Here is a 12,919-nt window from a genome sequence, read left to right on the forward strand (position 1 = left end):
CCAGCAAGTTGATCCAGGCAAGTTGGGCCCAAGCAGAACTCCACTGACTTCGATAGGGTGATATGCAGGCATAAGGGTCTGCCCACATGGATCAGCTTGCAGTTTCCAGGCTTTAATCTTTTAACCTTAATTTTACACTAAACATCCTTAATTTAATTCCCTTTGGTTAAAAAAAGACTGAGAGAAGTAAATATGAAGAAGAAAATGTAGTATTTGCATGTGAATCACCTCTACTGGGATACATATTGTTATTTTAACTTCTCATTAACAAGTTTTGTTGAACTTTATATGAAACTGTATAAGAAATCACATCTCCCTGCAATGGACATGTTAGCAAACTGGGCCATTAATATCACAGTCAGCTGTACATGATTTTGTGGGAAACCTGGCACAGGAAATTGCTGTTGCCACTAACCGGGCGGATTCTGCTGTTAGTGTAACTCGACTTCAGTGGGGTGGGCCTGGGATGTAATTGGGAGCAGAATTTGGTTCCTTAGACTATTGTTCATGCAAAACCTTCAGTACTATGCATTCATGAAAACATCAATAAAAACCTTTGCCATTTTAAAATGATTAAATCAGTTTCATTATTAATGATTATTAAATATTTTTATTGCAGTAGTGTCCAGAGGACCTGATGTTGGATCCCCGCTGTACTGAGTGCCATGCAAATATAGAATGAGGGAGTCCCTGCCCTGCTGATGTCTACTCAGCTGTGACGTTTAAATCTGAGGCCCAGAGACTGCCTGGGCAGAGGAGTCTAAATGTCCATGGGTTATCTGAGGACAATCTAATGACATCACAGTCAGGTCAGGACACGTGGAGTGGGTCTGTCCCTATGCTCTATAGAATGCCTTAAGCACTGATGCTGCTAGGGCAATGCCTAGTGACCTGTCCCCATGTACGTACAGCACCGTGCGCGCCAACGCTGCTAGGGTAATGCCTAGTGACCTGTCCCTGTGTATGTACAGCGCCGTGCGCGCCAACACTGCTCGGACATTGCCTGGTGATACCCCACAAAGCAGTGACAGTGATTACTAGTAGTGCATAGTAGAGGTATTGACAGCCCCGCCCCGCTCGCACTGTGCTAAGGGGCGCCAGTTCAATGGTGGCGCTCCAGGCCCGCCCTGCCCTGCCTGCCCTGCCCTGGTAGCAGCCGTCAGCACTGCCGGGGTTCAGTCTCGCGCACTGAGACTGGCAGCTGGGAACTACATTTCCCAGGCGTCCCCACGGCGTCCCCGGAAGCTGGGGCGGGGCAGTGGTGGGAGGGGGGCGCGGTGGCTGGTGGGAGCGGCGGTGGTGGCGGTCTTCATCATGGCGGCTTCCATTTCGGGCTACACGTTCAGTTCCGTCTGTTACTACAGCGCCAACAGTAGCGCGGATCACGTAGGTGTTCGGGGCTGCGCCCAGCTCTCCCCCGGGGGCGGGCTCCTCGCCCTCACAGGTCACGGGACTGGGGGGCTTCAGGGACCATCTGTCTGCTTGCCCCGGGCCTACCGCCCCCTGCCCCGCCCGCGCCCCCCCCGCGCCGGCCGCCTCCACCTCCTTCATCTCGGCTCGTGTGGGCGGGGGCAGGGTAAGGGGACAGCCATGGGCCGGAGCGGGGGTGAGAGGATGTGGGGGGAAGGGAAGTTCAGGGGGAGAGTTGCAGGGTGGGGGGCAGGCTGTGAGGGGCTTGGGGAAGTGAGTCTTGTGTTTTCCCACCCGTAGCTGCTCTAACGAATCGGCCCGAAGGTGTACAGGGAAAAGGGGGAAGCACAGCTGGACCGACCCCCGTGGTCCTACACAGGGCAGTAGGCACTGAAGTGTTACCTGTTGTTGCAATCCAGATTCTAGGCGTTTGTATGTCAGCGCTTTGCTGACATCAGTCGCGAATCGGTCCTGCCTCTAGGGATGTTTGTTTCTCTTCTTTTTCCATTTCTCGTTTAAATTCTGGTCTGAATAGTTTTAGGGAATGGATCCCATTCTCCATCTTCTCTTGCATGCCCTTCATTCCATTGCTGAAGTTAGCCAGGTGGATAGGATGCTATGATAGTTGCAGAAAGCTGTTCACAGGTGGCTAAAGCTAGTTTCCAAAGGCTGCCTAACATCTTGAGTTCATGACTCTAAAAATATTACTTTGTTCTAATAGACTATTTTTACAATATTCTCTGCAGTGTGCATAGTTTCTCTTTCTTGCAAAAAAACCATTTTGACATACAATAGACATTAGACCATAATTCACTTAAATAAATTGCCTATTTTGACCACTCCCTCTGTATTGTAACTTAACTTGTATTAGGTCAACAAGTATCACTCTGCTTTCATTGTAAAATGTATGTAATCAAGAAGCAGGAATTTAAAAAGAGATGGTCTGTTAGTTGCATTATCCACATTTCTATTGTCTCTGTTTCACAAAATAAACAAAGCTACACTTAATGGATCATACTACTATAATTTATTATAAAGATTTTATAACATCTGCAAAGGTCTTTTGTCTTTGAAAGTAGATCTTTCAATTTACAGAGCGTGGTTTGATTAACCATTTGTTTTAACTTATAGCTGTGAGTACTCCCTAATAAAGTTAAGCATTTGTATAATTGCTGCTGGATCAGGGCCTTGCATCAGTGTGCCATGTACTTGAAAATTGGGGTGGCTGTACAGTAAAAGGGGAAAACACACACACATGATTCAAACTTCTTCATCCTCACAGTGTACTAGAATTGGTCATTAAAAATATTACAAATTGTTGCAATCCGTGCTTTAGGTATTTGTGTTTCAGTGCTTTGCTGACATCAGCTTTCAGTCCAGTGTAGGTAGGGTAAATTTGCTCCACTTACCTTCACATAAATAAACCAGTGGCAACCTATTGTTTCAATGTTTATATTATAGCGCCTGATTATCAGTTATTCTATTCCTGTACTTGGGATAGGAACAGAAAGGGAAAGATGGCTTTAATTACATAAGAATGGTTCTACTGAGTCAGATCAGTTGTCCACTTAGCCTAGTATCCTGTCTTCCAGCAGTGGCCGATTCCAGATGCTTCACCGGGAATGAACAGAACATGGCAATTAAGGATGATCCACCCACTGTGGTCCAGTCCCAGCTTCTGTCAGTTGGAGGTTTAAGGACACCTGGAACATGGGGTGTATCCCTGACCATCTTGGCTAATGTACATTCTCCATGAACTTATCTAATTCTTTTTTGAACCCAGTTATACTTTTGGCCTTCATAGCATCAGATGGCAACAAGTTCCACATGTGGACTGCATTGTGTGAAGAAGTACTCCTATTGTTGTTTGCAACCTACTGCCATTCACCACTGTGTCCTGTTTTCTGGGATTGGCCAGCCCCAGCGCTTGGTGTAAATTAGAGTAACCTCGGGGCTTCTCTATACTTTGTTTCCTGTGGGCCTTGGAGGGAGAGAATAACGGTGATGAAGTCCACTCTTTGGCTGCACTGCCTCCATTCCCATATTATGTTCATAACATGGCCCCTGTACCAGGGACAGTTAACAGAGTGCACATAAAGCCCTTAAACCAACTTTACACTTGCAGAGAAGGTATTCTTCAAAAGCAATTTCTACCTCATTTAAAACATTTTTATACTGTCAGATTTGCATAAAGGGGTTTTACGTGGCTCTTAGAATCAGGCCTCTCTGAATTTACTGATAGGTTACATTTGTAATTGCTCAAATCATGTTCATTTCAAACAGAATCATAATTTTAATTATTTTATTAAATGTGCTTGTGTGTAAATTATAATAGTGGTTTTTCTGTTTTTAATCTGCATCTTTTTTTTTAAATTGTAGGAAGGATTTCTGCTGGGAGAGGTAAGACAAGAAGAGACATTTAGCATCAGTGATTCACAAATCAGCAACACTGAATTTCTGCAAGTAATTGGTAAGTTGTACTAAGCTTTGAGAAATTCTGAAAGAGGTGCCTAGTTAGTCCACTCTTTTTAAGTAAGGATTTTAGTTTTTTCCTTTAAAAAAATTAAGGAACTTTTAAAAAAATGTTCTCCTTTTTTAAATAGGTATTTTTTTTTTGCTAACTCTAGGGTAAAAAGCATGGTTTGCCAACCTCCTAAGAACTGTTATCAAAATATTTTTATTTACTACCAGGTGTGTATATACATGGCTGAAGTATGAGGATAGGGAACATTCTTTTTCTGGATACATTTTTAATGTGCCTCTCTGAAGAATAAATATAATTCATCTTAGCCATTCAGTAAGTTTCACAGATTGCTTGAATTTTTAACATGAAATAATTTAGGCCTTAATCCTGAAAGTGATTCCACCCACACACAGACCCATTGGCTTCAAATTTGATGTTTTGCTCCCTTTTGTCTGTCTTTTATGGAACACTAAAATATTTATCTCTTTCTTGATAAACAGCTGAGAAATCAGCTATCAATACTGTGGCCATCTCCCAGGTTTTTGTTTTTTTAAATAAAATGGGCATGGTCAAATTCATAATCATACACATTTAAAATTCTTACCTATGTTTCTAATAACACATTAAAACTGTATTTTAAACAACTAATTAATTATTTAGGCTTCCTGTTTACAATTTTGCATTTCTCTAGACAATGAAAATAGACTAGTGGGTTTAACTGAAGTAAATACTACAGGAGAATGTGCTCATTTCATCCCTTAATCCAAAACAGTCCTGGCCCTTGATCCTGCTAACATTTACACATGCCTAACTTGACTACTGTGAGTAGCTCCCAGCAGTCAGATTGAGGATGTGCTTAAGTATGTGCAGGATTGAATTCTTAGTTTACTGAACTGTAGGATAATGCCACAAAGCTTATTTGTTTTTGCTTGCTGTGACAGAATGAGATGATTCTAATGGAGATTTTAAAGATCTGGTTTTTTGCTGCTGAGTTATGATTGGCTGTTGTAGATATATTGATTAGTGGTTGAAGGGCACTAATAGGAGTAATAATTTGATGGCAGTATATTTAAGAATTGTCAAGGAAGTGCTCCTTTTTAATGGATGAATGTATAAATCAAAATAAAAGTACATTTAAATATTTCTATCAGTTTTAAGATTTTGGTGTATTTAAGGCTTTAATCCTCAATCCTGCAATCAGAACTGTTCGCCAGGAGACCCCTAGTGACTGCAGCAGGGTTCTGTGCAGGTGTAAGGGGTTGGCCAACATAGAGTTGATTGCAAGACAGGGCCTACATTTTAGTTCATACTTGAACTAATATATATAATACCATGAACGAGAGGTTATGATGTGTTTGAGATCGGGAAGTATGGTAGTGGAAAATTGTTGATTTTCTTCTCAATATATATTTGCTCTGATAAATCTAAATTTGCATTATACAAACTCAGTTACTGATCTTAGTCATTGATGACAATAGAGCATATTAATACATTTAATGTATAACTTCAGTTTCAACACTAGGTGCACGCACCAAATGGTTGTGGCATTATAGATTGCTTTTTTTCTGTCAATAGACACACTTTTGCAGTATGCTATTCAGAAACAAGGTCGTTTGTATTTTAGAAAAAAACAGGGAATTAGCCCCATCAGAAAAAGCTCTTTTGGATATTATAATTATTCAAAATGTAGGACTTATGAATTCCTGTTGAAGAAGTCAAATTCATGTAAAATTTGGTATTAAGGCCTGAAAGTAGTGTACAGAAACTAAGCCTTATGACACAGCTGTGCAGTAGTTTTACCATTCTCATTTATCAATTGTCTCAGTCTACCATGGAGGTTTAGTTATATCCCAAGGATATATAGCTAGTCGTTCTATCCAGTGGACCACACTGCTGCAATTTTTTAAAAGAAAGCCCTAGATATGGTCTAGATATAACAGTGTAGCTAAACAAACAGGTATGTGTTCACAATAATTCTAGTAGATATACTGCTGTTTGAGATAATTATGTTGTGTGCTGGAATTATATTATTTGCTGGCTTTGTTTAGCAAATCATTTCCATGCAGGGTGGATTGATTTAAATCAAGGCGATTTAAATCACCAAGAGAAAATCATTGATTTAAATCAAGTTTCCCACTGATACTATTTCATATATTTATTAAACAATGGTGCAAATCTGATCACTAAAGCATGTTAATTTACAACTCAATACAGCATTTTACAACATCTCGGAGGGTATACTTTATGTAATTTTTTAGATAACTTGATTTTTATTAATTTAAGAAATAATCCATAATCATTACCTGTGTCAAGCTGCAGATGCAGCACATTAGGAATGGTAAGAACTAAATCACACACACAAACACAATTGCACTTATATTTTATTAAACTAAATCTTAAATGTTACATAAATGTTTCACATTTGTAATTACAGCAGTCTCCTGAGTTGCCAGTTGATGGCTGTCCTTAAACTTCTTTTTTTTTTAATTTTCAAATTTTACTAACTCTAACAGATAAGTCATCACAACACTAAACGTATGCTGTCCTTAAAACTTCTACAACTAGCTCTCGTCTTCCCCACTCCCACTGTCATTTTTATTCATAGACTGAAACAGAAATACAAGTTTTCTTGCTTTTTCAACTCCCAGTCGATTTCTTAGCTTTGAGTGAATAATATCAAATGATGAAAATATTCTCTGTGCCTGCAGAGGAAGCCACTGCTGTGAAAAGTTGGCTTAGCAACTGAATAAACTCTGTTTCAAGGTGCCTGGCTAATGATTTCCACCAATTCAGGGGAGTGACTTTGTTCAAAACATCATCAGTAAACATGTGCTGTTTAAATGGTTCCACTCCAGCCCTGAAATTTATTATGACTGGCATAACTGAGGAGTGATTTTGAGATGCCCATGCCATGGCAGCAACATTTTCTTCAGAAGTTAGGCATCTACCTTTATATTTGGGGTCAAGAATGTTTGCAAGAAAATGAGATGGAGTTAGTGCTTGATCCATTTGCGTCTTTGTTGCCGGCAGTTTAACTTTCTGGTGAGGTATTTCTTTCTTCAATGTCTCTTGAAGTGCCTTCCAAATATTGACAGCATCAGCAATGCAGCAACAATTTCTCTGAAGTTTGCTTAAAGCTATGGATATAGACTTCAGTATACTGAGCATATCCTCTACTTTCTTCTTTAATCCAATGATAGACACTTTGGATGAGATACTTCCATTTATTTTATCACGGGTCTCTTCACAAAGTTTTATGAGAATGGCCAGTTCTCAATAAGTTGTTCAAAACAATGAACCACAGAATTCCATCAAACATCTTGAGGGAGAATTAGTTTGGATCCTCCTGCTCTCTTCAGTGAAGCTGAAGCACAATGGTTGTTATGGAAGTATTTTGCGACTTCAACAACATTTTCTTTTATTCCTAGAGAAGGCATATTTAAGTCTTTGGCTAAAAGATGCATTAAGTGGGCACTGCAGCCATATGTTGTTAAGAAGCATCCTTCTGTTTCTTCTTCTAAGTATCTTCTCATCTTTGCCACATTTACAGCATTGTCTGTGACAAAACTGCACACGTGACAGCTGAATTTTTGTTCACAGTTTATTACAGCTTTCACTGCCACTTCTTTTAAATATTCTGGTGTGTGAGCATTTCCCGATGTATTTATTGTTTCTGAAAGATATGCAACCCCATCTTCTGTTGTCTCACAGGTACATATTACTGGATCATTGTGTACATTGGTCTACCCATCAAGGCTTAGACTGGCAAATTTCCCCTCAATATTTCTTGAACAGTGTGCAAGTTCCTTCTTATACACTTTATCTAGTAACCTTCCACCAATGTCTGCTCTACCACTTGGAGTCTAGCCTGGTCGTAAGCACTCAACCATGTCAATAAAGTTTTTATTATTAACAATGCGAAAAGGAGAATTTGTGGCATAAATGATATGAGCAATCTTTTCATCTATGGTGTCTTGTTGGTATTTGCTGGTCCTTACTACAAACCTATCCGTGGTGTGGTTTTACTGGATGATTGAAATCTTTTGCTTGCTACTGATACTTTGTCTGAAATACCTTTAGTTGCAGCACTGCTGCTAAAAGTACCAACGGATGACTCTGAAGTTGATGCAGATTGACAGTCACAGTCAAAGTCTCTTACACTTAAATGGAATCCTGAAACAAAATTCAAAAATTATTTTGAATAGTCGTTCTTCTCAATTCTTCTCACTTTGTTATTCAGTTAATCATTTACATTTTTTCAGCAGGATGCAGGTTTGATTCCAAATGACCAAAAAAGCTAAGACTGACTGCACTTAGAGTGCATTTAATTTTGGAGTAAGTCCCATAGAGCTTACTGGCACTTCTGTTTTTTGAGAAAACAAGTATAGGATGGGGTTCCCTTGGGAAAGCTGAGTTATGCTGAAGTAAAAGAGGAAATAGACTTATGGCATCACCATGATGGTCTCTGGCCATGCTGTTCCAAAATAAGGGGCACGTATTATGTAATATAAAATAAGAAAATGGCACCCAGTGGCAACTGGCAACTCTAGATTTCTCTTACTGCAGCTTTCTGTACCGTATACTTGGGTGATAGATGCTAAACTTAGTTACCTAATTAAACAAGCCATAAGGATTAACTAAGCTAAATTTTTTTTTTCTAGCAACATCCAACATAGCGAACAGCTTGGGAATTTTCTTGTTAAATCACACTTATAATAAAAGGCATAAAGAGAGTCTTGAAGAATGATGCATTGCAAAGTGAATTATTTATGTTACGAACCAGTTGTTCCACATTGTTCTTCAAACAGATCCACATCTTCATCCACATCATTTTCTCCCAATAAGCAGTTTTCATTATGATGTTTCATTCTTGCAACTAGGTCCTGCATCTCCTTCTTGCACTGCTTACACTTGACACATTTTATTTTTTTACCCAGGGAAGGAATTTCTTCAAAATATTCCAAGATAGGGTTTCTCTTACACCCAGAAGCCATGACAGTTTTTCTGTGGCAAAAGTGTGGGGGAATATAGGAAGCTGTGTGTGTGTACTGAATGTCTTCCCTCTTTCTTTCCACTCCACACCACTGTTCCTTTCTACTCTGCCTTCATCCTTTGTGTCTCTGTCTTTAAGACAGTGTCTTAACTAACTTCTCTGCCTTGCTTGGCCCAGCTCCACCACTACATAACAACAATCCTATCCAGCCTGTGTCTTCTTTGCACATGTGACTTTAGTCTGCTGAGAAAAGAAACTGAAAGCCCAGAACTTTCAAGAAGCAAGAGCTGGTAGTTAGGATGGACAGACTAGAGCCATTAATTCGTTATGAGACTGTAAGTGTAGTTTTAGCATGTTTGTGATGAGATTTAATTGTAACTGTTATTTTTTAAACGAGAGAGAAATTTAGTATTTTATTGATTTTTTTTTAAATCAAAAAAGTCTAATTTAAATTTAAAAACGGATTTTTTTAAATTAAAAAAAAAAAATTGATTTTTATCCACCCTGTTTCCGTGAGACTCAAGAATGTCAGGCATTAACTTCACCTTGAGTTTGCAATTAAATAAAAATGTAACTTTCACAGCTGCATCCTTAACTATTGTAGCCAAAAACAATCTGTAATCTCTGTGGAAGCATAAACATACATTAATGTTCAGAGACTTGTTTTGGCAGACTCTGAATATGGTGAAAAATTAATGTGTAAAGTCGGTTCTTGGAGGTTGTGGTTTGATTCTGATTGAGCTGAAATTGCAGTTGAGAGCAGACTCTGTGGCTTTCAGAGCAGCAGGCGATGAGTTATTCTTCAGGGCAGAAGGTACCAAGCAAAGTTACTGCTAAATGCTCACTTTGGTGGATCTCAGAATATTATTTCTGCATAAATGTTGCTGAATCTAGGGAAAGACTTGGGAACTTAAGAGTACTTAAGACAAAAGTGCTGGAAGGGATTGATAGAGAAAAATGCAAATAAAAGATAAACAGAAGCTGATTAAAAAGTCATAACTGGAAGTATATGTGGTACAAGTACCACATAGCACAGAAACAAATTTGGATTCATGTTGAAAAGATAAATATAATATTTTATGGGTTTTTGGTTATTTTCCCATTCTTGCCCCACAGTACAGATCTTTTATAACATTTGCTGCTTAAATATGAATCTTAGGTAATATTTGTTACTAATTCTTAAAATCAAATGAAAAAATAGTGCAGTAACTTTCTGTTTAGTTGTAATCACATTGGCTAAAGTGACAGGAAAGTAGTCATGCCAGAGTGGTGCTTACACTCTTCTCTCTTAGGTCATTAATCTGTATTTCCCTTCCTCCAATTTGGGTAATTCTGTCACATCTAACTATTTCACTTGCATCCTACACATTATCCTATCTGCACCATTAGTGAACTGTAAGCAGATTACTATAGGAAGGTACATCTAAAAGCAAATGAATATGAAAATTCAGCAATATGTTGAAGAAATACTTAACAATATCGAAGAATATTTTAAAATGTGATTACTAGGCTAATGTACATGTTCACTAGGTTCATTATACTCGGTATAATGCATCCCTAGAAAGGAAGACTACTCTCTCAACCCATGGGGGCAGTGATCATTGTTGTCAGAAGTTGCCCACAGACTGCTGGCAGTATATGGTCTATGAGACAGAAGTACTTGTGTTCCTTATTGGAGATTTAGAAGACCTTGTGCAAGATGCACGACTACAGTTTTCCCTGAGTCTTGAGCAGCTGGGACAGACGTTTTCTTTTTTTTATTACAGAAATCCATGACCATGAGCCTTGTTCAAAACTCTTTAGGTAAGCTACTTCTGTTGTCTGTTGTTTGACTGGACTGATACCACTGTTGGGTGAATCCAGCACATAAAGATAGGTAGTTCACTGAGATACATTAACATTTCAAATGTATATAGTAACATTTGCAACTGCTCTTTATGTGGTTGTATTACAGTAATATGGGTAAGTGGCATCCATTGTGACACACAAAGCATCCTTTGAAAGCTATCCTAACACCATTTTAATGTAGAATTTTAGTTTAACAGGCACATCAGATAAATATGTGTAGATACCATGGCCCAGATACTTTGCTGTTAGAACTGCTCTAACCTATGCCTGTTTGTCCCCAAGGGACCTGGGTAAATGATGTGCAGCACACTGGTCACCCTCACCCCGGATGACTTCTATATCAGAGCCATGGGCAGGAGCCAAGAATGATGACTTTGCCTCAGTTAGTTGTTCTCCCATGCCAGGGGAATTTTCAGCTAGCTAGATCAAGCTACTTTCTGGCCTCTGCACTGGCAGAATGTAAAAGGGAATCTAGCTCTATATATCTTCATTTAAAAGAGTCAGGCAGTGTATTAAATCTGATTTTCCCATGTAGACTGCAATTACTAAGCAAAGATAGATTCTAAATTACTATCTATAGTGTGTATTGGTTTAGAACTGGCCTTTTTAGAAATAATCCCTGATAATGCTCCACCCATGTATCTTTATTTGGATATTTCTACAGATTCACTAAGGAATGGGCCTCAGGTGTCATGACTGACATTTATTATATTAAAAAAGAGATGCTGTCATCTTATTTATTCTGATAATTACAGAAGGGAATAGTCTCATCCCTGTGAGTTATGTACAAGACTCTCCACACCTCAGTATATATGCTAGTGTCTAGCTGGTCTTTTTCTGATGACCATGCATTGGTCCCTGGTGCTGTTTCATGCAGTACACATCAAAGCTGTAATCATATTCTTCTTATCTTTCCAATTAGGGAAGTTGATTGCTGGTAGTTAAGTCAGAGAGGGACAAAGGCCTGTATATTTCAGAATATGACTTCTTTACAAAAAACATTCAGTTGCTTTTGAGCTCCAAGAATGTCTCAAACACAGACTCATCCTTTGGGAAGGATTTATTAAAGGTGATATTTAATATTCTAGTAAAGAGGAGAGGATAGAAGTTGATGAAGTACAGGTAGGAACTGAAGAGGAACAGTCTAACAAAAGAATCCCTTTCAGTTATATCACATGATGGCAGACAGCTAAATATTAACAAATTTAATAAGTGCTTGTATACAAATGCAAGAAGTCTAAATACTAAGATGGGTGAACTTGAGTGCCAGGTATTAAATGAGGATATTGGTATAATAGGTATCTCAGAAACTCGGTGGGAATGATGATGAACAATGGGATACGGTATACCAGGCTACAAAATATATAGGAATGACCGTGTGGGTTTTGTTGGTGTGGGAGTGGCATTACATGTGAAAAAGAGCATAGAGCCAAATATAGAAAAAATTTTAAATGACTCAAACCATACAATAGAATTTGATAGAAATTACATGCTTGAATAATAAAAGTATAGCAGTCGGAGTATACTATCGACTGCCTGACCAGGATGGTGATAGTGATTGTGAAATGCTTGGGGAAATTAGAGAGGCTACGAAAACAGAAAACCCAATAATAATGAGGGATTTCAGCTATCCCGATATTGATGGGAAGCATGTCACCTCAGAATGGGATGCAAAGATAAAATTTCTAGACACCATCAATGACTGTTTCTTGGGGGAGCTACTCATGGAACCCATAAGAGGAGAGGCGGTTCTTGATTTAGTCCTAAATAGCACATAGGATGTGGTCCAAGATGTGAAGATAGCTGAACCACTTGGTAATAGCACCCATAATGTAAGTAAATGTAACATCCTTGGGGGGAAGGGGTACCAAAGAAACCCACCACAGTAGCATTTAACTTCAGAAAGGGAAACTGCACAAATATGAGGAGACTAGTTAAACGGAAATTAAAAAGAACAATCATAAGAGTGAAATGCCTACAAGCTATATGGAAACTTTTTAAAGACCCCATCATAGAGGCTCCAACTATGTGTATATCCCAAATAAAAACAAAACAGTAATAAGACCAAAAAAAAAAGACATCTCGGCTAAACAGCAGAGTAAAAGAAATGCTTAGAGGCAAAAAGACATTCTTTAAAAATTGGAAGTCAAAATCTACTGAAGAAGGCAGAAAGGCGCATAAACTCTGGCAAGTCAAATGTAAAA

The 12,919-nt window shown here is 38.8% G+C and overlaps 1 protein-coding gene across 1 annotated transcript in view; it reads left to right on the top strand.

Annotated features, from left to right (window-relative positions):
- The first annotated feature begins 1,287 nt into the window (after positions 1–1,287).
- ABRAXAS2 (abraxas 2, BRISC complex subunit) overlaps positions 1,288–12,919 on the top strand; it is a 29,189-nt gene continuing 17,557 nt past the window's right edge. Inside the window, exons 1-3 of the mRNA XM_067533399.1 lie at positions 1,288–1,386; positions 3,790–3,880; positions 10,634–10,670. Of these exons, the coding sequence (XP_067389500.1) occupies positions 1,315–1,386; positions 3,790–3,880; positions 10,634–10,670 (200 nt within the window). The 5' untranslated portion in view covers positions 1,288–1,314. The remainder of the gene's footprint in view (positions 1,387–3,789; positions 3,881–10,633; positions 10,671–12,919) is intronic.

This window comes from Emydura macquarii, unplaced genomic scaffold, assembly GCF_026122565.2.
Source record: "Emydura macquarii macquarii isolate MOO-44397 ecotype Brisbane River unplaced genomic scaffold, CSIRO-AGI_Emac_v2 contig_3343, whole genome shotgun sequence".
Lineage (NCBI taxonomy): Eukaryota > Metazoa > Chordata > Testudines > Chelidae > Emydura > Emydura macquarii.